Here is a 23,478-nt window from a genome sequence, read left to right as displayed (position 1 = left end):
TATAGAAAAGATTGATAGAATTGAGGATACAATGTTTGTTCATAATATTCATCATAACCCTAAACTTATCCAAATTAAATTTCTTAAATACTAAGTAAACCTTAGCAAAAGTCTCAACGATAGTTAGTAACTTAACTATAAGGCAAAACGAACAAATAGGCCTGAATATGAGCATATGACAGAATTTTTTTAATCAAACAAAATAAAGAAAATCATTTTCATTCAGCTGAAAAACAATATGAATCGAATTTGGTGTTTTACACAAATCTAAGTACAACTCTGCCATAGCATGTACGTCTGCCCTTCGCATAACGCGATGGGCCTTTGCGTAACGCGATGCCGCTTCGCGTGACCAGCGTGCCGCTTCGCGTGACCATTGTGCTGCATCGCGTGATGATCGTGCCACTTCGCGAGATCACACGAATCTTCCCTGAAACGGAACCGATTCAGAGCATCATCCGCAAATATTATCATCGAAAAGATGAACAACCAATTCTAGCATCAACCAACAAATCTTGCCCCATCGCGAGGGGACATTCCATCGTGAACATGAATCTTCCCTAAACATCAATATGCAAATATCAATATTATCAATATGAAGAATGAATTTGATCAACCAATATGAACAAGATGAACAAAATATCAACAAGATGAACATTAATAACAACATCATGGTTTAGGGTTTAGAGTTTGAAGATAAACGAAATAAGAACATAAATTGATTAGTAGGATGACAATAAGATGAACAAATGATATTAGAACGAATTTTGGTTGTCGATCAGTATGATGTGTTCGTTTAGGGTTCTGTCGTCGCTGTGGCCGTCGCGCAAGAGAGAGAACGCGGGGTAAAGACAGAAGAGAAAGAAAGAAAGAAAAATAAAGAAATGAAAAAAATTAGAGTATTTATATAAAACTCTATTCTCTTCGCTAAAGTTGAACAACTCTTGCGTTCCGCAATAAAGGTATTTTTGTTCAAAAAAAATAAAGTGGTCACAAACAATAAAAATTATAAGGTGACCACGAATTCAAATAAGTGAATCATTAGAGTCATTTCGTCAAATTTTCATTATTTATAGATAGAGTTATCATTTTATCAATTTTTTTATTTATAATATAAATCATTAATCAACATATTAAATTATTTTATTTATTTTAATAAGATTATATAACTAAATAATTATAAAAATTCAACTAATTAAAAACTGAAATTACCTAATTTTTTCTTCAACAAAGTTTTAATACAAACTTGTTAAATAGATAGAGTTATCATATTATTAATTGTTTTATTTTTTTTATTTATAATATAAATCATTAATCAAAATATTAAATTATTTTTATTTATTTTAATAAGATTAAGTAACTAAATAATTATACAAATTCAACTAATTAAAAACTGAAATTAACTAATTTTTTCTTCAACAAGAGATATAATACAAACTTGTTAAATAAAATATTTATAATAATTTAATTAACAAAAATTGAATAGGAAGAAATTATTAGATATGGGCAATCGCTGCCTACTAATAATGCAAATTTCAAAAAATTCTTTTTAAACATTAGTATATATATATTTCACCCATGTTTTATTCAAATCAAATGTGATATCTTATTAGCGCAAATATTATTAAAAATTAGTAGTGGAGGTGTTTTTCCCAAGTTGCCTTCCTTCCCAAGCCAACACCGCATATAATTAATTTAAATTCTCCAGTTCTATGTAGATTCTTGTTTAACCGGAGGAAGAATGGCAGCAAGGAAAGGTTCAGTAAAGCTTCTGGGTATATCACCGAGCGTGTACGTGAACCGGGTTCAAATCGCACTGAATCTAAAGTCAGTTGACTATGAGTTCTTGCAGGAGGAAATATACGGCTCAAAGAGTGAACTGCTTCTTAAATCAAACCCGGTTCATAAGAAAATCCCAGTATTGTTTCATGAAGATAAGACCATATGCGAGTCCCTTATCATAGTAGAGTACATCGATGAGTACTGGACATCAGGACCATCAATCCTCCCCGCAGACCGATATGATCGCGCCATCGCCCGTTTCTGGGCTGACTATTTGGACGACAAGGTAAGTATGTAATCAATCAATTAACTACCTTTTTTTTGCCTATTCTAAAGTAGACTTAGTGGAATGAATTGTGACAGTGGTTCCCTTCTTTGAGAGAGTACCGCTTGGCGCCCGAGAAAGAAAGATTGAAGAGGGTCGAGGAAGGTTTAGCCCTTCTGGAGGAAGCTTTCCTGAAAGCCAGTAAAGGTAAGGCGAAATTCTTTGGAGGAGACAATATTGGGTACCTGGACATTTCGTTTGGTATCTTATTGGGATGGTTGAAAGCAGCAGAAAAGATGACCCATGTCAAGATTCTAAATGAATCCACCACACCCGACCTTTTCGTGTGGGCAGAGAACTTCCTTTCCCATGAGTCTGTAAAAGGTATCATTCCAGACACTGATGTGATCGTAGAGATTGCCAACATGTGTGCATCCATGGAAAAATCTCAACCTTTGAATTAATCCAAGTTTCATACCTAGGATTTGTTTACAGAAATCCTAGGAAATTATTCTACTGTCGACAAGAATCTTCCAAATCCATTATAAAATACTACTGTAATCCATTAATTAGTTCATCAGATCTAAGGTGAAAAAAAGATAAACAAGCATGTATCTTTGAAGCACAATAAGAGAAAAACTCAATCAAAAAGTTGCATCAAACAAGTGAAATTTTATTTAACTATCTTCCGACCGACAATAGATGAATTTAGTCGCCACCTGCCTTCTGGTAAACATAGGTCAGGCCGCACTTACCGCAGTAATGACGATCGAAGTGATTCGCCATGAAGGTTCCGGCGCCGCATTCAGCATTCGGACACTCCTTTCGAAGCCTTTGCACCTTCCCAGACTCGTCCACTTTATAGAATTGGAGAATAGAAAGCTTCACCTTCTTCTTCTTGTGCTTCAGCTTCTTTGGCTTCGTGTAGGTCTTCTTCTTCCTCTTCTTCGCTCCACCACGAAGGCGGAGAACCAGATGGAGTGTCGATTCCTTTTGGATATTGTAATCGGCTAGGGTTCGACCGTCCTCCAGCTGCTTTCCAGCGAAGATCAGGCGCTGCTGATCCGGCGGAATCCCTTCCTTGTCTTGGATCTTCGCCTTTACATTGTCGATGGTGTCCGATGACTCGACCTCAAGGGTTATGGTCTTCCCTGTCAGGGTTTTCACAAAGATCTGCATCTTCGTTCTCTCTCCTCTCTGGTTACACCAAAGCACGACGGCGGGGAGAAGATGCACAAAATGAATGGAAAATTATTAGGTTAACAAGCTCGAAACTGGGCCTGGGATTAAGCCCAAACCTCTTCTCTTAGACCCATATAAGAAATTTGTATTTAAAAAACATAACAAATATTACATTACAAAATCTTCTTAAGAAAAATAATATATATATATATATATATATATATATGTGGTAAGAAAAGTAACATTACCTCCAATATAAATGAAGAAGTTTTAAGACATAATTGATCATAATTTTTAATTATTAAAATATTTGTTGTTACTTCAATTATTTTAATATTATACATTACAGATGTGCTGGGTTCAAATCCACCCCAAAAATTATATAAATAACTTATGTTTGGTCACTTTTGAGTATGTGAGACTAAATTTCTTAGATTTTTAAATAAATAAAAAATTTATAAAATTTTATAAATATTAGGGTAAATTGTTTGGGCGGTTCTCTAATTACTCCAATAGTTCACTTTTAGCCCTTAAATTATTTTTTAAAACAAATTATTCCTTCAACTTTTAAACCGTTAAGTTTTTAAGTTAAACATAACTATTTAAGCTTAAAATATTATATTTTATATATTATATTTAATCATTATTTTTTATATTTATATATATAATTATTAAATCGCTTATATATAATATTATATATATATATATATTATTAAAATTTATATTTATATAATTATTAATCTTTTATATATATATATATATATATATATTATTTATTTTTATATATAGATATCTATATTTATGTCTATATAAAATAAAGTTTAAAATAATTTATATAATATATATATATATATATATATATATAATTTATATATTATCTTTAATTATTAATTTATATATAATTTTATAAAATATATATTTTAAAAAATAATTTGAGGGTTAAAAGAAATTGAGCAGTTAAAAGGTTACTAATTACCATTACTTTTAATCTTTAAATTATTTTTTAAAATATATATTATATACTAGATTTCTTCCTAAATTTTAAAAATTTTCCAGTCCTCAAACCATATATTTTTCTTATACTAGATTTCTTCTTAAATTTTAAATTTTTTCAAACTAATTATTTTTTTATTTAAATATTTAATTAGTTTTTTCTCTTTATTTTCAAGTTTATACCCAAATATTTTTAAGTCAATGCCTAAATTCAAAATTCAAAGCCTTAATTCGTATATCTATAGTTCATATTTGGTTAGTCCTGCCTCTATATATCTATGTTCATATTTGGTTAGTCTGGCTTCGTTGATTAGTCTTGGATTTATTTAAATGTCTATGACTATTAAAATATGCTTGGATGCTTTAAATTAAAATGATTTACAATCTGTTTTAATTTCACGTTTTTAATGAGAAAAAAATTAATATCCAACATTATATTATAATATTAGTATCCAACATTATATTATGCTTTAAATTAAAATTAATGAACAGTCACAATTAAAATTAAAACTATGTTTAGAAAGAGTATCATAACAATGTTTATTTTTATAATATATGGCATATTTTCAAATACAAACTTATGTCCACATATAATTTATTAAATATATATATATATATAATAATAATATATATGTGATATATATGAATATAGTTTTATAAGAAGAAGACCTCTTATTAATTTCATCCACAACTTTCAGGGACTGAACTGGTTCAATGTTTTGAATTTTATAGTCTATGTAACTGTTTTATTTGATAAGTTATCTTTATAAGTCTAACATAATGTTGCGCGTGAAAAAAAAGTTTATTAATTTATGGAACCTGACCCAACTATATGTCCATTAAGACATGGTTACACACATTAGACAATTTCCACGCATCTTCTTCTCCGTCTATTTCCGACCCCCCCTCCCCATAAGCTAAAACCGCTCTTTTTAGTCTTTCACAACTGATCTCAAATATTAAACTATATGGACTTCTTCACTAAATCCAAACCTGTAATTACAATCCGTAGTTATCACGATAAGTACCTCGTCGCCGATGATGACAGGAAAACTGTCCGCCAGAGCAAAAACGGCTCTTCCATGAAAGCACGGTGGCATGTTGAATTCACCAAAAGTACCGAACCCACATCCATCCGCCTGAGAAGCTGCCATGGCAGATACCTGGCCGCCTCTTCCACATACTTCCTCCTTGGTATGACCGGAAACAAGGTTATCCAAGCTGATTCTCTTGAATTTGTAGATTGGCAGCCGATAAGAGATGGGTTTTCACTCAAGTTTCGTTCGGCTGCCTGTGGAACCCTACTCAGGGGCAACGGCGGCCCGCCGCCGTGGAAGAACTCGGTGACCCACGATGAACCTAAACTTAAGTCGGATTGGGTTTTGTGGCAAGTTGAAGAAGTTGATGATGTACAAGACTTGAGCGGTAAGTATTTGTCTTTGTTGTCGTCTGTCTCATCTGTCTCCGACGATTTGTTCGGCGGCTCTGATATTGGCTCCCCTGTTTCCGTTCAATCTATCTATTCGCACAAGTCGGAAACAAAAAAGGTATGTCGAATATTATTATTATTTTTTATTTTTGGGGTCTAATTGTTTAATATAATTATAATTAACTTATTAAAGTTAATCATCGAGGAGGGGATTATTATAAATATAGAATTGATTCTTACCCAAAAAAAAAAACAAATAAGGGAGTTTGTTGATGTGAATTTTATTGAATTTTTAAGAAAATCTTGTTAGACAAAAAAAAAATTGTGTTTTTAATTAGTAAATTATTATAAAGTTTTTTATTATTTATTTAAATTTTATTAAATTAAAGTAAACTATTTTTTTAATTAATAAATTGAATAGTAGAAAGAATATATTGACATAAATTATATTTAAAGAAAACCTCTAATGAGATAATTGATTTATAATTTAGGAGGTTAATAAATAAATGATCAATTTGCCACAAATTTCTATTTCTAACAAATTTTTATTAATTATAAAAATTGTTTGAATTTAGGTGGGATTATAAATTTAATTTGGGTGAATCATAATGTTAGATTAGGGTATGGACTTGACTTGACTTTTTGCAAAACTTAAATTTTAGTTGGATTGTGATATATTAGTTAAGGTTATTCAAAATTAATATTTTATCAGTTATAAATCCTTATAAATATTGTTAGAAATAAAGTAATTTTGTTTATATTTAAAAAAAAAAAAGTGAATGAAAACTTATAGATTAAGTTAAAAGTTAATTAATTTTAATTTTTTAACAAAATGAAAAAATTATTATAATCCTTTTTTATATATAAAAATAATGATTTATATATATGAAAATATTATTAAAATAAAAAGAAAGTTGAGTTGAGTAAGACAAAGGTCTGGTTCTTAGCTGGAATGAAATGTATAAAGTAAGAACTCTATAGATATTCTCGCAGTCACATCTTCTTCTTCTTCTTCATTGATCTTGAAATCTGATTTTCTTGTTTCAGACCGGAATGGATTTGTTTCACAACGCCAAGGCGGTTCGCCTTCGTAGTCACCACGACAAGTACCTTCTAGCGGATGAAGATCAGGATTCTGTTTCACAAGACCGCAGTGGTTCCTCCAAGAGAGCTCGCTGGTACGTTGAAATCGTCTCCGGTACAGACAACATTATCCGCCTCAAGAGTTGCTATGGCCGTTATCTTACTGCCTCCAATCAGCCGTTTCTCCTTGGGATGACCGGTCGTAAAGTCCTTCAGACGCTTCCCTCCCGTCTTGATTCATCGCTTGAGTGGGAGCCTGTTAGGGAAGGCGATCGAATCAAGCTCAGGACTAGGTACGGTAATTTTCTCAGAGGAAATGGTGGAGTTCCTCCATGGAGAAATTCCGTTACTCATGATATACCCAATCGATCTTCCACCAAAGATTGGATCTGCTGGGAAGTGCACGTCGTTGAGATCGTCGAACATTCTTCTCACGGAAATCCTCCGCCGCCGATTTCGGACACCACGGTTTCTTCCGAAACTAGCTCGCCCTCCACCTGTTCGACGAAAAGTCAAAGTTTCGGCAGACAAGAGGTAATCTTCGATTTCATCCCGATTTCTTTGAAACTTCAATTAGACAATAATTGTAATCTTGTCTTGTGTGCAGTCGAGTGATTCGTTGGCTTATTCTCCGCCAAAGGCAAGCGGCGGTCGGACTATTTATTACCATGTGGCAGATGACAATGGGAATTTAGAGAATGAAGATGAGGGACTGTATATAACTTTCAAGGGGAATGGGGTTAATGAATTGACTCGAACATTGGAGGAGGAGACTGGACTTGAAGGGATCATAGTATGCACAAAGAGTCCGTTGAATGGCAATCTTTACCCTCTTCGTTTGCAGCTTCCTCCCAACAATATGACCATGAACGTTGTTGTTGTTCTATCCTCATCTAAAGGTCAGTAACACACCAAGGCCCCTGTTTTGATCTAGGGTTATTTTCAAGTAGTTATTTTAACCAAATTCAAACAAGACCCATTATATTTTTTTGATAAATTCTTAGGATTGTTATCTTATTTAAGGAGATATTTGAGTAATGTGGTTGATGAGATGAATGACTGAATAAGTTATTTGAGAGGTTAAACATAAGCAACCCAAACTGATACGGCCAAAGTGAGTGGGGTTGGTATAATGGGTAGGGTCGAACTAGTAGTGGATTAGTTAGTTGAACATTGAACATTGGTTGCCATAATTGTTGAAAATTTTCTATTGACTATTAAGTTCATCATTTAGTTTATATTTGGTATATTACCTAACCTAAGTAGTAGTGGTTTCATTCACTCAACAAGTGAAAACTGATTGTTGGTCTGTTTAATGTTGTTTTCTGTATTAACAGTGGCAAGAGGGTTTTCAAAAGCAGGAATCCAGTGATGATAAAAGAGAAGAAGGCTGTTTTTTTATTGTATTTTTATTGTATTGTAGATATATGTTGTTACATATACAATTTTGAGACAATTCCTACTTGATGATATCATTGTTTGTTAGCATGACCAAACTTAACAACTTTTGAGACTGTTAGAACATGGAGACATTTTAAAGTTGATTAAAAGTAGAATAAACAAAATGCCCAAATAGTAGGCCAAGAAATTAAATATGGGTTTGCAGAAAACATCACAATTAATAGAAATATAATAGTTCAAGGCACACTACTTAAGATTGGATTATTATTTTTTCTTACAAAATATGCAAATTCTTTCAATCACATCAGTCAGATCCAAGAAAGACGCAAACTTTTAGTTTTAGATGCTGCTAAACAATGTCATCGTATGCGACCATCTCTCTACCCTTCAACCCCATTTTCATCCCTCCCGAATAACTGCTCTGTCCTCCAGGGTGGTTAGGGTTTACAATCATTGAACCCAGCCTGTTGTTTCCCTTGCCATGTCTACTCAAAGGTATCTCATCTCTCAAAAGCTTCGACGAATTTAAACAATCTTTACGCATAACGCCTGCTCTCCATTGAGGTGCAGAATCACCGGCCCAAATTACCTGAACCTACAGTTTATAAACAAAAACCAAATTTGGAATCACGATTTTCTTTACAAAATTTAGTACATTTAAGTGACGACGTACTTTGTTCGAATCCAGGGTGATCCCGAAAGACGGGTCAAGGGAGGCAGATATAGCAGATTCAGCGGCGTCCTTGGATCGGAAGGTGACGTATGCCACACCGTCTGGATGAATCGTTGTCCTGGATATACTTCCGTAGATCTCAAATCTTGATTTCACATCAAGCATCGAACAATCCTGTGAAATTCCTATGACCATCACCGTTGAAGGTGTTCTTGGTGCTGATCTCTCCGGACGCATGTTAATTCCATTCTCGAATGATTCGTCGTCGAATGGTGGCGGCGGCGGCCGACGCCTTTTTGGTTGGGAATGTGGCTCGTGGCGATGGGGATAGGAATAGGGTTTCTCTCTCTTTCGATTCATCGTTTGTGTGTAATTACTATTGAAGCCCGAAAATTTTATGTGAGAAAGCCCTAGATCCTTCTTCTTGTTTTTCTGGGCCCAACAAGGAGTTTCTCTCTCTTACTGCCATAGGTTAGGAGGTGATGATTCCAAATCCAAATATAATATTTTGCAGACGAGCCTTAGCCTCGGTAATATCCCAACCTTCATCCATTCCCGTCCTTACTTGTCACGACGACGCTCGAGAGGCGATGTGAAACTCTTTTTTTCTCGCACCCAAATCAACCCTTATGATGGCTATGGCTGCCCCTCTAACCAAAACTCCAGTTACCTGCGGTTGTCTTGCAAAACCTACCCGTTTCAAGCTACCAAAAAGCCATAAATTCAGTTACATTAAGCCGAATCCATTCCTGAAATTAGAACTTATTCCTTATCCCTCCAGCCGTCTTCCATCTTCGATTATATCGCCTCTTTCTGCAAGGACAACTTCATCTTCATCTTCAGATGATAAAGAAAGAGATGCTGAGACAATATTGCCTTCCTTGGAAGATCGGCCAGTGAATTTCCTATTGCTAGTCGTATTATGGGCATCTGTTTCTCTGGCCTGGTTCGCCTATTCATCGGATGCCAAAGCCGCGGTGGATTCCATCCGGGCATCTTCTTTCGGTGTGAAGATTGCATCTTCTTTACGTGGCTTAGACTGGCCTGACGAAGCTGTTGTATTTTCCTTAGCCACTCTTCCCATTATCGAGCTCCGTGGCGCCATTCCTGTTGGTTACTGGCTGCAACTCAATCCTTTCAACCTCACATTACTATCCATTCTCGGGTTAGATTATTAATTTTAATTTAGAATGTTTCTTTGTTTCTCTGAATTTAATTAGGGCAGTGATATAATAATAATAATAATAATAATAGGAATATGGTACCTGTGCCTCTGATCATGCTATATCTGAAGAGGTTTGCAAGTTTAGTTGCTAGTAAGAACGAAACAGCATCGCGAATGCTTGAGATGGTATTAGAGAATGCAAAAAGGAAGGCCGGGCCAGTGGAAGAGTTTCAATGGCTTGGATTGATGTTGTTTGTAGCTGTACCTTTACCTGGGACAGGAGCTTGGACGGGTGCGATTATTGCTTCGATTCTTGATATGCCGTTTTGGGATGGTTTGTCTGCGAATTTCTTTGGCGTTGTGCTGGCGGGGTTACTGGTTAACTTGTTGGTCAACTTGGGGCTTAAGTATGCTATTGTGGCTGGTGTTATTTTGTTTATTATCTCTACATATATGTGGGGAATCCTTCGAGGGGTTAAGAACTGAACAGGTCTAGTTGATATGTTTGAGAAACATAAATGCTGTTGTTGTAAGTTTGTAACTCCCAACCAACTAACCAAACCTATAGTTCTAAATGTTTTGTTTGTGTTCAAATCGTGGTTTTGGAGTCACACTTTAGAGGCGAAGCAGCCTCCTCCATATAAGTGACAATTTGTTTATAAATTAGGTAAGTGTGCCCCAGTTTGGGCCAGGAAAAAGGCCACATATGGAAGGAAGAAGGATTGGATGTAGCCCTAATGATTTGTGGGCCAACAAATTCTAATGGGTTGGATGGGGGGGTGGAATTCTGGGCCGATTGATTTTTATTTTTTTTTATGGGGGAAAAAATATTATATATATTAAACAGATGTTATTTTAATATGAACATATGCTATTAATGATTGGAAATGAATAGGGTTTTATTTGTGAATTAAAATGGTTAGATGTTTAAGAAGAAATGGCCACTTTGTTCCTCAAAAATGATCATTTTGGGCGGATGACAAAAGCAGTTAGTTAATAATAAAGGAGAAGCTTGAGATGAGATTGGGTTGATAATGAAAATAGACAAGTCAAGTAGAGTTAAGTCTTAATCACGGTCAGCCTAGCCTAGATCAATTTTCTATATATGTATTCCAAAATGTTTGATATTAATTGTAACATCTTTATCTATATGAATCCAATGTTATATTTCCAACTATATATTTTTTTTTGAAGATGAATTCAGTTTTTGACAGTTGTGTGGAATTTAGTTATTGTTTATTTAAATAATTATTTATTTACATGATAATCATAATTCATAAATAAATAAATAAATAAATATGATTTTGTAAAACCCCACATAAAACAAGCTTAGCAAAAGGGAGAGGGAGAGGAGGTGACAAGAAAACGTGCAGTGCACGTGGGCAGTGGGAACAAGGAGAGAGAGAGAGACTTTCTTACTGAACACGTGTCTTAATCAACAACAGTGTCTTTAAGGGCAGTAGCAAGTGGGACGGGGGGTCGGGTCGGTCTTAAGGCCAAACCACCAACGCTCTAACGTCTCCGTCAGTGGGTCCAACGATTCTTTCTTTTTATTTTATTTTATTTTATTTTTCTATTAAATAGGTCCCGCCCTTCTTCCTCCTCCTTATCGAAATGAATGGAGAGTGGGTCCCATTTCCGTGAGTTTGTTTGCCACGTCGCAGAGATTGACGAATTGTCACCATCTGTGGGACCCCATCCTCTCAGTCTTTAATATAACGTGGCATCATTTCACAGGACTCCACTTTGGCTGCTACTCTTTCATTTCATTTCTTCTTTTCTTTTCTTTTCGTTTTATTCCTGAGAAATTCCTATCTATTACTTAATTATGTTTTTTTAATTATTATTACTTTTTTTTATTTTATTATTATTATTATTATTTTATTTTGATAAATTTGATTCCGTTTATAGTTTGGTTATTTTTTATTTTATTTAAAAAAATAAAAGTTAACCTTACCAGAAAAATTAAACAAAACAACAAACGTTAACCTTACAAGAAAAAAAGTAAAAAAAAAATATAAGAAAAATGGTATTCAATCAGTTATCGGATCATAAATTCTCGAGAAAAACGATTAACTCCCGACAGATTTTACTGAACGAATTTTAAAAAACGTCATAATAATAACATTATAAATGATACGCATTGGACGACTATGATAATTAAAAATTCAACGATTTCTCTCTAATTAGATAGTCCACCAAAAAATAATTATGATTATAACTCAAATATATAGGTCTACTATATCAGCTGATTAAATTCAAACATCTCCATAACTACCCAAAGACTCAGATATTACCTAATGAATTCTGGTAATATTCAAAAAAAAATTCAAATAATAGCCACTTTTTGACAATGCAAAAGTAAAATGAGTTGCCGATTCAACTTCTTCGTGACACTACGACTACCCATAATGCAACATTTTTTAATGCACATATCATTCGTAAGAATTTCATTGTAAATAAAGCTTCATCCAAATAACAAAATCTTGAATAGAATCTTTGACTCATAAATTTTTTCCCAACAAAAGTTATATTGAATAATCTTAGCGGACAATTTATTAATCTAAAGATTATGGGAGAAAGTCTATTATGGGAGAAAGTCTTTCTAAAGATTAATCTCATTTTATATATGATTCGACTAACGAAACCACTAAACCAACATGACATAACTGTGACATTTTTACATGTAGCAATTAAATCAAGCTCATACTACGCCGTAGTTAGACTTTTAACACTAATCAAATATCGTTCAAAAAATTAATTAAAACCATCACCATGATGAATCTAGACTATTCACAAAAACTTTTATATATAGAATAAATTTCCCTCCAAATACTACGTCTCTCTGAATAATTAGATATTTTGGTGAACCAACTAGACAAATCACGACCATATACTTACATTTCATTATCCATGCTAAAAGATTATTCGACTTTATTGCAAATTTACTACACAATTTTGATAAAAGAGTCTTATTAAAAAACTAGAAAAATCTTTGTGCATTGCACACGGATAAAAACATATTGTTACAAAGTTCCGCGTTCATCGAATTTGGTGTTGAATTTAAAATATAAATTGTTATTAGTCTAGTTGTTAAAGAGTTGTACTTGCTTTTGTTAGGTTGCGAGTTCGAAACATACCTATAACAATTTTAATTTTATTTTTAACCGTTTTAAATTTATGAGTGGGTCAACTTAGAATCCAACTCAAGTATCCATTTACTTTCACATATATATCCAAATTAACCACAGCTCTCGACTCCAGACACTTTCAAAATTAAGCATCATATTATATATAGAGAGAGAAAAATGATAAACACAACGAAATATTCAATGAAAGTAAGTCCACGAATCAGCGTGGCATGACACGTGGGTAGGTGAGAGAAATTGTTCAAATGTTCCGAAACTGTAATTTCGGGTCCCGAAACGGTAATTTCAGGTCCCGAAACGGCCATTCCGGAATTTTTTTTTCTTCCTGAAAATGACTGTTTCGGTACCCGAAACGGCTATTTCGGGGGAAAAAAAAAGAGATTTTTTTTCTTCCCGGAATGAGTAGTTTCGGGTCCCAAAACGGCCATTTCTGAAAAAAAAAATAAAAAAATTTCTTCTTCTCGAAATGAATGATTTCGGGACCCAAAATGAGCGCTTTTGAAACATGGAGAGACCTAGCAGACCACGTCAGATTCATGTACCTGCTTTCGTTGAATCTTTCGTTGAGTTTATCAATTTTTTCATATATATATATATATATATATATATATATATATATATATATATATATATATATATATATATATATATATATATATATATATATATATAATATATCAAACATTCAGACTTCATACAACTTATTCTCATATTTTATATATTTTTTATCTATTATTTAATTTATTTAATATGAATTTTAATTCATTAACATTTTGGAAGCATTACAAAAATTAAAATATACCGTCCTCTTTGGAGGATTGAGTTTTTTTTCATAAAAAAATATCTTTTGGAGCTTGTTTGGGTCGGTGTTATTTGAATAAATTAGAGATAGAAAAAAATAATAATTGTTGATAATTTTGAAAATAAAATGTCCTTTTTAAAGGATTGAATTTTTTTTCATCAAAAAATATCTTTTAGAGCTTCTTTGGATCGGTATTATTTGAATAAATTAGAGGTAAAAAAAATAATAATAATTTTGAGGAGTGATAATTATATTTGGTAAAAAGACTTATATATTGATATATATAATAAAATAAAAATAATAATTTAAAATAAATAATATTTTATTTAATAAATTGAATTATTTGATGAACAAGTAAAGTGAAATAATAGATAAAAAAAATATTTTTAAATATTTATGATCAAATTATTCTCATTTATTCTTTTATCTTTCTATCGTATTGTTTAATAATTTATTTATATTAAAAATATATAAAAGGAAATTTTAATATATAAAAATATTGATCATATAATTGATGTAATAAAAATTTTGAATCATAAAACCTAAAAAAAAATCTCAACAAAAACTGTATCAAACTGTATCATAACAAAAACTTAAGAGAGAAAAAAAAAAAAAAAAATAAGGTCTTAGGCCTGGAATTTAAATTAGAGAATATTTTAGTATTTTGTTTAATAAAATCAGTGATGTGATTGGTGAGAAGTGATTGATTGAAAAATTAATTTGATAAAGATTATCATAAAAATTTGTAGAGAACAAGGCCTTGGGCCTAGAAGGTTTTTGGGATAAAACCTAATTTTTATTCCAAAACTCAAAACATTTTTTTAATTATAAAATTAAATAATTTTATCATTTAAATACCAAAATTATACACTAATTTTATCCTCTTTCTCTAAGGCTTTGATCGGAGGACGGTTTCCCAAAGTAACCTTATTTGGCGTTCACCTTCCCAAACTAACATAGTTTGTTCATTTATTCTCAAACTAACCTAGTTTACTATTCAAACTTTTATTTATTTATTTATTTATTTTTACATTTAAAATTTATTATATATAAAGTTTATATTTTGATATATATTTTAAATTATTATTTATATAAACTAAATTATTTATATTTTGATATATATTTTAAATTTAATTATTTTTTATAAATTTGATTATTTATATTTTAATATATATTTATATTTCAATTATTATTTATATAGTATAATAAATATTAAATAATTCTAATAAATAATTGATGAATACTAATAAATTAAAAATATTTTAACCATGACAATATAATAATTAAATATTTGCGTTTTTAAATTTATCAATTATTTATTAAATATAATAACAAGATTATCATATTTTTATGGTTAAAATATTAATTAAAAATATTATTATATTTAATAAATAATTGATAAATTTAAAAACGTTTTTAATTTTAAAAATATATAATTATTATATTATTATAGTTAAAATATTTTAAATTTAATAATATTTATCAATAATTTATTAGAATGCTAGAAATATTTATTATACTATATAAATAATAATTGAAATGTAAATATATATATATATTAAAATTTAAATAATCAGTAAAAAATAATTAAATTTAAATTATATATCAAAATATAAATAATTAAATTTATAAAAATAATAATTTAAAATATATTTCAAAATATAAATAATTTAGTTTATATATAATGAATTTTAAATGTAAAAAGAATAAATAAATAAATAAAAATTGAGTTTGAATAGTAAACTAGGTTAGTTTGGGAATGAATGAACAAACTAGGTTAGTTTGGGAAAGTAAACGTCAAACAAGGTTACTTTGGGAAATAATCCTTTGTTTGGATTGGGGTTATTGTAATAACCTATAGGAGGAAAATGTGTAATGATTGGTGATGATTTTGAAGAGATGAGAATATTTTTGATAAAATTATTTAAAAAGTATTGATATATAATAATAAAATAATAAATAGTAATTTAAAATAAGAGTAATGACAGGGGGAGCCAAAATATTGTAACGAAAGTGTAGCGAATGACGTGTGAAAGTGATTAGGATTGATGACTAGGTCTTCTTTAATATATTTATTTATCTCTTCTCCTTTCATTAATAATTTCTCTCTCTTTTCTTCATTTATATTATTTTCTCTTTTTATCTATTAATTTATAATTGTATATTTAAATTAATATATATATATATTTAAAAATAATAACTGTCAAAATTAATAAACATATATATAAAAAATAAGAAGTTAAATATGAATATGATTAATTTTTTAATTTAATTAATTTTTTTGCAATTAATAGTTAATTAATTTATTTATGTATTTTTAATATAAATAATATTAAGGAGAACGAATAAATCAAATCAGTAAAATATATAAATGCGCATATTTTTTAAAATATATATTAAATATAAATATATATAAAATAAAAAGTAAATATATGTATTCATAATTTGAATTATTTCTCTTAAAAAATATTCATATTAAATTATTATTTCTCTTAAAGCTTTAAGTATTCTTATTTAATTTTCTTATAAGATATATATTAAAATTCACCTTCTAAATAATATTATAACTTTTATTTTTATATAACGTTTCTTTATATATATATATATATTTTTGAAGATTAGTAATTTGAATTTTATTTATTATAAATATTAATAATTTGTATTTTAATTTAAAATTACAAATTTATTTTTTTCAATTTTAAAATAAGTAAGGTGACATGTACAATGCCACATCATTCGTTGCCTCATTTGCTACAATTTTTTCGCTCCCCTTATCATTACTCTTAAAATAAAGTGTGTTTTAATATTTTGAGTATTGAATTGAGTGATGTGATGGAGGAAAGGGGAGTGAAAATTTTTTTGAATGGGTTGGGTTATTTAAATAACCTCAACCTAACAAGGCCTAAATCATCACTCTCACACCTACACCATATCCTCTAAAGTCAAAGGGGTAAATTAGAGCATCTCCATCGCATGATTTGTGTCTGCATCGAACAGCGTGGAAAAGGGCAGGTAATTGTTTTTTTTTATTTTTTGCACTGTGGATAAAAGCAAAAGGAAGGCAGTGCCCTCTATGTCATGTCAGTGCCCTCTATGTCATGTCCTACTCTGACATTTCCATTATTATATAATATAATATAATATAAAAATATTAATTATATATTTAATTATACTATTTTTTTTATTATTTTTAAGTAACATTAAATAAATATATATTTAAAAATTTTACTATAGGAATATTAATTATATATTTAATTATAAAAATATTATAATATATTTTAAATTATAAATATTTTAATGTTTAAAGGAAAATTTTTCAAATTTTCCTATAATATATATAATATAGGAATATTACTTATATACTTAATTAATAAATATATATTACTAGGTTAGTTTTAAGGAAGGGTTTAAATTCTCAAATTTTTCTATAATATACTATAATATAGAATATTAGTTATAATAGTATAAATTAGTTATTTATTTAAATTAGTATAAATAAAATTCACATTTAAATTATTTAGAATTTAAATAAGAAGGATTATTTAGATAAGAGGGCGGGCGGAAGCATCGGAGTGTTTTGCCTAAATACAACATGTGCACGAGAATGAAATATTGATTTAACAAAATAAGAGGACAGAGTTCTTGTGTCTTAGTCTTAAATTTTAAAAACTAATTTTTACATAGTTTTTATTAAATAAGTGTTTTTAAGATAAAACCAAGTAAAATCCAAAAAACTATTTCCTCAAACAAACCCTTCTTCTTTTACATAGACTAATTTGATTAAACTTAATCTCAACCTATTGATAGGAAGCTTACTTAATTTTTAAGTTGGGTATTTTTGATATAAACTGTTTTTTTATGTTTATAATATTATTTAATAATTAATATTATATATATAATGTTATATATGTTTATTAATTTAATTTTAAATACTAATAAATAATTTAAATTAAAAAAGTAATATATTTGAAAATAAATTATATTAATATATTAAGTTTTATAATTTTTGTTAATATATAAATTTAAATAATAATAAATGATTTAAATTAAAAAATAATATATTTTAAAATAAATAATATTAATTTTTATAACACTATTGTTTTAGAGAAAAAATTTTATGATGTTATTACGAGTCAATTTTTGTAACACTATTGTTTTAGAAATTTTCTAATTGAGAACGAGAGAATTTATCAATAATTTATTATATAAAATGTAATGCTATTTATATTTATTATCAATTTTATATTATTTAAATTTTATAATTCTTATTTTCATTATATATATATATATATAATAAATTTATGTAATGATTAAAAAGATATTAAATATACAATATAATAAAAAAAAATAATAAGTTAGAGAATTAAATAATTTTTTTAAAACTTAGGAGAAATAATAAATAAAAAAATATTTAAAAATGATGAGAGAAAAAATGGTTGAGATTATAAGTTTAAACGATGAGAAATAAGTTATAAAGAAAAAATGAGCTTAAACGTAAAATATGTTTGATTATAATTTTTTGCGTGAGTTTATTATATAAAATTATTTAATTGCAGTGTATATTCGCTAAATCAAAGGAGTCCGTAATAACAAAGAGTCTAGTTGATTATTTTTAAAAATAACTAGGATGTATCATGTGCATTTGCACGAGTAATAATATAAAAATCGTGAAAAAAATATTACGGTAAAAATGTTTATAGGCAGATCAACCCATAATCCGACTCAATTATTCATTACTATCACATATATATCCAAATTAACCATAGATCTCGACCCGACAATCCATACACTTTAAAAATTAAGCATCATTATATTGTTAAAATGTCACGCGTTTATCAAATTTGGTGTTAAATTTAAAATATAAAGTTTTATTAGCGTAGTTGGTTAAAGAACTGTACTTTTTTGTTAGGTTGCAAGTCCGAACCATACCTATAGTATTTTTAATTTTATTTTTAATCGTTTTAAGATTATAGGTGTGACAACTCATAATCCGAATCAAGTATCCATTTACTCTCACATATATATCTAAATTAACCACATCTCTTGAAACCTGACAATCCGGACACTTTCAAAATTAAACATATATATATATATATATATAATTAATTAAGATATTTTTATGTAAAATATAGAGTTATATATGTTTAAATTTCGTAAGAATAAAATAAAATGGAATGAAACAAACAAACGCAAGGAGAGGTGTGGAAACGGTGGGATGGCTCTGATGGAAAGGAAGGGGTAGGCAGTCTCAATGGAAAAAAGCAGCAAAGACTGACTCACCAGCTGCCATCACAATCACTCTCTGGTCAATTACTGACATCTTATATGTCAATATTAATGGCTGTATCAGCCTATATTTAAATATTTATTATCAATTTTATCTTTTTATGTTACAACTTACAAGTTAATTCGATAGAAGTAGACAAGTTAAGTTTATATAATATCTGATTAGAATTACAAATTATTATATAACTTTTTTATTTTCATATTTAGATTTGCATAGTGGAAACACAACTCCGATGACAAGGGAATGTCAATTCCAAGTTAACATAGGATATTGCTCAATTAAGTCATCAATGAAAAAAAACATTATTACAATATGAAACTTAATGCAAGAAAAAAAAAATACAAGATATCACATGCAATTTAATTAAACTAAGGCCCTTACAACATAAACTTAATAAAGTGAAATTAATCAAATTGTCAAATTCAATGGTGATGCCAAACTTCTTCAGGGAGTAGACTCTTCAATAACTTGAAAAGTATTAAAATAAAATTCTCAAAATTAGGTTAAGTAAATTCATTGATCAGGTTCAATTAATTTTGATTTTGTATTCCAGGAAGAATAGAGAATATCTTTTGCTTTTTCAATCTATTGATTTTTTGAATGATATATATAATGTATTAATAATATTTATAATGCATTTAACTTAATTACATAGACAAAGATAATAATATATAATTGAAACAAGTTTTATCCTTTGAAACAAAAAAAATATATAATTAGATTTATATTCCATTCATTTGAAACTATTATAAACATGTCATTTTCTTTAACATCATCTCAAACCAAAATAATAAGCATAAGTTAAATAATTAGAGAAAAGTCATTTGGTGATGACGTCATCGTCAGCTTGATCTTCAATGAAAATGTCATTTCATTGATCAGAATAACCCATTTTGTTTGTAGAAACTTAAAATAAATGATGGAATGATGCATTAATATTAAAACTTTAACTTTTAAATTTGATTATTACATTTTTATTCTTATTTCTCATAACACATTTAATAGTTTAATAGAAGTCACCCATGACTCCGAGAGTCGGAGAGAGTGTAGAGGATATAATTTTGTATTGATTTTTTCGAGACAGATGCTATATGATCTGTTTTTGATGAGAAATAATTAATTTGTAAATTATTAGTTTGATTTATAAAACTTTTTTCTAGTAAACATAATATATTTTTTATAACAAACAAGCTCAAAATGAATAAAATAAGAATCAAGTTAATTAACTTAATTGAAGGAAGTAGAGATTGAAGTTATAAACTAATTAATGTTTTTTTTTTTTTTTATTTGGGCCGTAATATTATATTGAAAGACTGACATAAACCTTGTTCGGTTAGAATTAATTGAATATCTTATGATGATAAAATATGATTGCTATGATTTTGAAATTTTGAAGAAACGAAGATTTTTTTTTAAAAAAAAAAATTGAGATTAATGAAATAATTTAAAGATCGAAAAAATGATAAATGTTGATAATTTTTGAGAATATGATTATTATTATTTTTTTAAAAGAGTAAAAAATATTAATATATATAAATAAAATATTTTAATAAATAAATTAATATAAAGAGTGAAACTTAATTTTTTTTTTTTTTTTTTAGATTATTAGAATAAACCAAAACAAAACGTGGATAAGAAGGAAGTACAATTATGTTATTTTTTTAAAGTTATATGAATAAAATTCTCATTTAATCTTAAGATTATATAAAAGATTAATGAAATGGACAAAAGAATGAGTTACCAAATTTCCAAGTTAAAACTTGACTTTAATGCCCCCAATTAATTAATTCCCTTTCTTCCTCCTTTAGTAATGTCTAGTTTGCGCCCTAAATTTCAAAGATGAAACCCTGTTTGTTTGACAATTAAACAAAACTAATCATTTAAATCAAAGGGGGCAGGTAATAATAAGCATATTCATTAATTGCATTTAATTACAACTAAGCCATAAAAAGCACCATTCTTTTTTCAACATTCTTCTTCTTCTTCAATAAGGCCAAAACCAAGACGACGGCTGTTCTTCAACAACTTGGAACTCCCAATTGCAACAATTTGCAGACGGGTCACTGTAATAATCACCATCTTCTTCAACCTTGGGAAAACATGGCGCCTCATAAAGACTCTTCTTCTTATTATTGTCGTCTTCTTCTTCTTCTTCTTCACCTGGGCGGGGGACTTGGTATGATTCTGCAACCTCCATCTGCGACGAACTTGAAGACCAACGGTTCCTCCCTTCAACGCAATGCGGGCTTTCTGAATCAACAACGTCACTTTTCGTCGAGCTTACATCTTCCATCTTAACAGGCGGCGCCGCCGCCGCCGCCGACTTCTCCTTACTTTCAGGTTTCTGCGAATTTGATCCCATTACATGATCTGGGTATGAAATCGATCTCTGTTTAAGCTTCTCTTTGAGTTGCAGAACCTGTTAGTTTAATGAATGAATGAATCTATCAATTAACTAATTAAACCAAGAAAAGGAAACAGAACCAACCCATCTAGAAATTCAATTATATAAACCTGATTTCTCAATCTTTCCCTCTCTTGGAGAAGACGGTCATGGTCAGATTGGAGATTATCAAAACTAGCTTTTAAAGAAGCATAATCTTTCTCAAGCTGCTTATTCTTGAACCGGGCTCGTCGATTCTGGAACCAGATAGAGACTTGCCTTGGCTGAAGACCCAGTTCATTAGCTAGTTCAACTTTCCTATCAGGTTCAAGCTTATTATCCACTTCGAATATCTTCTCAAGAGACTGAACTTGCTCACTCTTAAGCCTCCTTTTCTTTTCTGGCTTGTGAAAGTAAACATCATGATGAACTTCCTCGTTGTTATCAATAATATCGTTCTCTTCCATCTTCTGATCTGTCACCAAGAATTGCCCGTTGTTGTCGGCGAAATTAACCATGGAATTGGAACAGGAGCCAGAGTCCCCTGAAAGAGGAGATAAGAAGGTGAGTTATGGAGAAGAAGATATTATGCAGAAAATATGATTACTTACCATGGAAAGAAGGATGATGGGGAGAATTGGAAATCCAGAGTGAGTCGAGAACTTCAGGGGAACAAGGAAGTCTTGGATCGTTGTTTTGGAGCAAAACGGTCATGTTGGAACGGTCGAATTCTGTTCTTCCACTATCACAATCCATGGGTTACAACTTACTAGTTACTATTATTTGCAGGGGAGAATCAAACGGTCATAATTTCCAGTTGGAGAGATGAAGATGATGATGATGGAAGTAGAACACTGAAAAGCAGATAGAGAGAGATGATTAATGGTGTTTAGTCGGTAGCAGAGGAGCGCACTGGTTTAGCAGGCCCCCCCTGTAAGGTTTTAACGTGAGCCGGGATAGACGAAGGCTGGATTTATGTCAAATTACTTTAATACCCTTTTCTTTCTTTTTTTCATATTTTTAATTTATTTATTTTGTTTTCTAAAACTGTTGAAGTCCCACAGTATTTATATTCTGTGAGCATGTAAATAGTGCATTAGTTAAAAAAAAAACAAAAAAAAAAAAAGTTAATCGCTTAGGCACATCATCAGCATTAAATATCAATTTATTATAAAATTAATGAATAAGTTGGAAAAAACTAATTCAATATATGATTTTTTTTTTACTTAGATTGAGTATAACATTATTAACTCATAACATTGGGGTTTAGAAGGAGTGATATCTTGGTATGCAATGCCTTTATGTACAAAATTGCGATACAAGAGAGGTTTTATCACTAAAATGAAATATAAATTGTCAAAATGAAAAAGTAAAATAATATCGAAAGGGGTCGGTTAATTCTCATTAAGAGTGTATTGTCATTTATGCACATATATTATGTCGTTATTCATTCTCCCCAAGAGTATAGCGGTGAAAATGTTGTATTATGACTAGTCGTATGTGTCAAGAAGAAGTTAAATCGATAACTTACTTATTTTTGTATTGTCGAGTATTTAAAGCATTTTCGAGTATTATTGGGATTCATTGGTGATGCCCGAGTCTGTAAATAGTTGTTGGGAATTTTAGATTGTTGTGACTGATATGACAAACCTACATATTTGGGTTATCATTTCAATTATTTTTTGTTAGATTATCTGGTAGGAGAGAAATATGCGAACTTTCAATGATCGTAGTCGTATGATGCGTATCATTGATAATACTATTATTACGATGCTTTCTGAAATTCGTTCAGAAAAAACTAGTAGGGTCTATTGGTGAGTTAATCGTTCTTCTGGAGGATTTGCGAGCTCAATAACTTTTTAATTGATTTTTTTTTTTATTTTT

At 29.6% G+C, this 23,478-nt stretch overlaps 6 protein-coding genes across 6 annotated transcripts; 3 read left to right on the top strand and 3 right to left on the bottom strand.

The window, feature by feature from the left end:
* Positions 1–1,713: 1,713 nt before the first annotated feature.
* Positions 1,714–2,139, top strand: LOC124926341 (glutathione S-transferase U18-like). Its single transcript, XM_047466545.1, has one exon. It carries the CDS (start codon positions 1,742–1,744, stop codon positions 2,078–2,080), a length of 339 nt encoding a protein of 112 aa, XP_047322501.1. The 5' UTR covers positions 1,714–1,741; the 3' UTR covers positions 2,081–2,139.
* A 425-nt stretch (positions 2,140–2,564) lies between these two features.
* On the bottom strand, positions 2,565–3,283 carry LOC124926340 (ubiquitin-40S ribosomal protein S27a-like). The gene has a single exon (XM_047466543.1). The coding sequence runs from the start codon at positions 3,224–3,226 to the stop codon at positions 2,756–2,758; it is 471 nt and encodes a 156-aa protein (XP_047322499.1). The 5' UTR covers positions 3,227–3,283; the 3' UTR covers positions 2,565–2,755.
* Positions 3,284–5,164: 1,881 nt separating this feature from the next.
* On the top strand, positions 5,165–8,201 carry LOC124923911. Its single transcript, XM_047463911.1, has 4 exons — positions 5,165–5,769; positions 6,699–7,268; positions 7,342–7,633; positions 8,072–8,201. Exons 1-4 carry the CDS (start codon positions 5,191–5,193, stop codon positions 8,104–8,106), a joined length of 1,476 nt encoding a protein of 491 aa, XP_047319867.1. The 5' UTR covers positions 5,165–5,190; the 3' UTR covers positions 8,107–8,201.
* A 281-nt stretch (positions 8,202–8,482) lies between these two features.
* On the bottom strand, positions 8,483–9,269 carry LOC124923913 (uncharacterized protein At1g27050). The gene is made up of 2 exons (XM_047463913.1): positions 8,809–9,269; positions 8,483–8,730 (listed from the first exon to the last, which is right to left on the bottom strand). Exons 1-2 carry the CDS (start codon positions 9,166–9,168, stop codon positions 8,485–8,487), a joined length of 606 nt encoding a protein of 201 aa, XP_047319869.1. The 5' UTR covers positions 9,169–9,269; the 3' UTR covers positions 8,483–8,484.
* A 31-nt stretch (positions 9,270–9,300) lies between these two features.
* Positions 9,301–10,563, top strand: LOC124923912. The gene is made up of 2 exons (XM_047463912.1): positions 9,301–9,973; positions 10,063–10,563. Exons 1-2 carry the CDS (start codon positions 9,438–9,440, stop codon positions 10,457–10,459), a joined length of 933 nt encoding a protein of 310 aa, XP_047319868.1. The 5' UTR covers positions 9,301–9,437; the 3' UTR covers positions 10,460–10,563.
* A 10,527-nt stretch (positions 10,564–21,090) lies between these two features.
* On the bottom strand, positions 21,091–22,516 carry LOC124928120 (homeobox-leucine zipper protein HAT5-like). The gene is made up of 3 exons (XM_047468649.1): positions 22,206–22,516; positions 21,726–22,138; positions 21,091–21,630 (listed from the first exon to the last, which is right to left on the bottom strand). The coding sequence occupies exons 1-3, from the start codon at positions 22,348–22,350 to the stop codon at positions 21,196–21,198; spliced, it is 993 nt and encodes a 330-aa protein (XP_047324605.1). The 5' UTR covers positions 22,351–22,516; the 3' UTR covers positions 21,091–21,195.
* Between the last annotated feature and the right edge of the window lie 962 nt (positions 22,517–23,478).

Source organism: Impatiens glandulifera, chromosome 2 (genome assembly GCF_907164915.1).
Source record: "Impatiens glandulifera chromosome 2, dImpGla2.1, whole genome shotgun sequence".
In the NCBI taxonomy this organism is placed as follows: domain Eukaryota; kingdom Viridiplantae; phylum Streptophyta; class Magnoliopsida; order Ericales; family Balsaminaceae; genus Impatiens; species Impatiens glandulifera.
This window is presented reverse-complemented; position numbering and strand designations above follow the sequence as displayed.

Excerpts from the sequence above, each read along its gene's own strand:
- LOC124928120 (XM_047468649.1), bottom strand. The coding sequence starts at position 22,350 with ATGGATTGTGATAGTGGAAGAACAGAATTCGACCGTTCCAACATGACC. Across the intron at positions 22,139-22,205 it reads CCATCATCCTTCTTTCCATG|GGGACTCTGGCTCCTGTTCC; the intron begins GTAAGTAATCAT and ends CTCCTCTTTCAG. Across the intron at positions 21,631-21,725 it reads GGGAAAGATTGAGAAATCAG|GTTCTGCAACTCAAAGAGAA; the intron begins GTTTATATAATT and ends TTAAACTAACAG.
- LOC124923912 (XM_047463912.1), top strand. The coding sequence starts at position 9,438 with ATGATGGCTATGGCTGCCCCTCTAACCAAAACTCCAGTTACCTGCGGT. Across the intron at positions 9,974-10,062 it reads ACATTACTATCCATTCTCGG|GAATATGGTACCTGTGCCTC; the intron begins GTTAGATTATTA and ends TAATAATAATAG.
- LOC124923913 (XM_047463913.1), bottom strand. The coding sequence starts at position 9,168 with ATGAATCGAAAGAGAGAGAAACCCTATTCCTATCCCCATCGCCACGAG. Across the intron at positions 8,731-8,808 it reads TCACCCTGGATTCGAACAAA|GTTCAGGTAATTTGGGCCGG; the intron begins GTACGTCGTCAC and ends TATAAACTGTAG.
- LOC124923911 (XM_047463911.1), top strand. The coding sequence starts at position 5,191 with ATGGACTTCTTCACTAAATCCAAACCTGTAATTACAATCCGTAGTTAT. Across the intron at positions 5,770-6,698 it reads ACAAGTCGGAAACAAAAAAG|ACCGGAATGGATTTGTTTCA; the intron begins GTATGTCGAATA and ends TTCTTGTTTCAG. Across the intron at positions 7,269-7,341 it reads AAAGTTTCGGCAGACAAGAG|TCGAGTGATTCGTTGGCTTA; the intron begins GTAATCTTCGAT and ends TCTTGTGTGCAG.
- LOC124926340 (XM_047466543.1), bottom strand. The coding sequence starts at position 3,226 with ATGCAGATCTTTGTGAAAACCCTGACAGGGAAGACCATAACCCTTGAG.
- LOC124926341 (XM_047466545.1), top strand. The coding sequence starts at position 1,742 with ATGGCAGCAAGGAAAGGTTCAGTAAAGCTTCTGGGTATATCACCGAGC.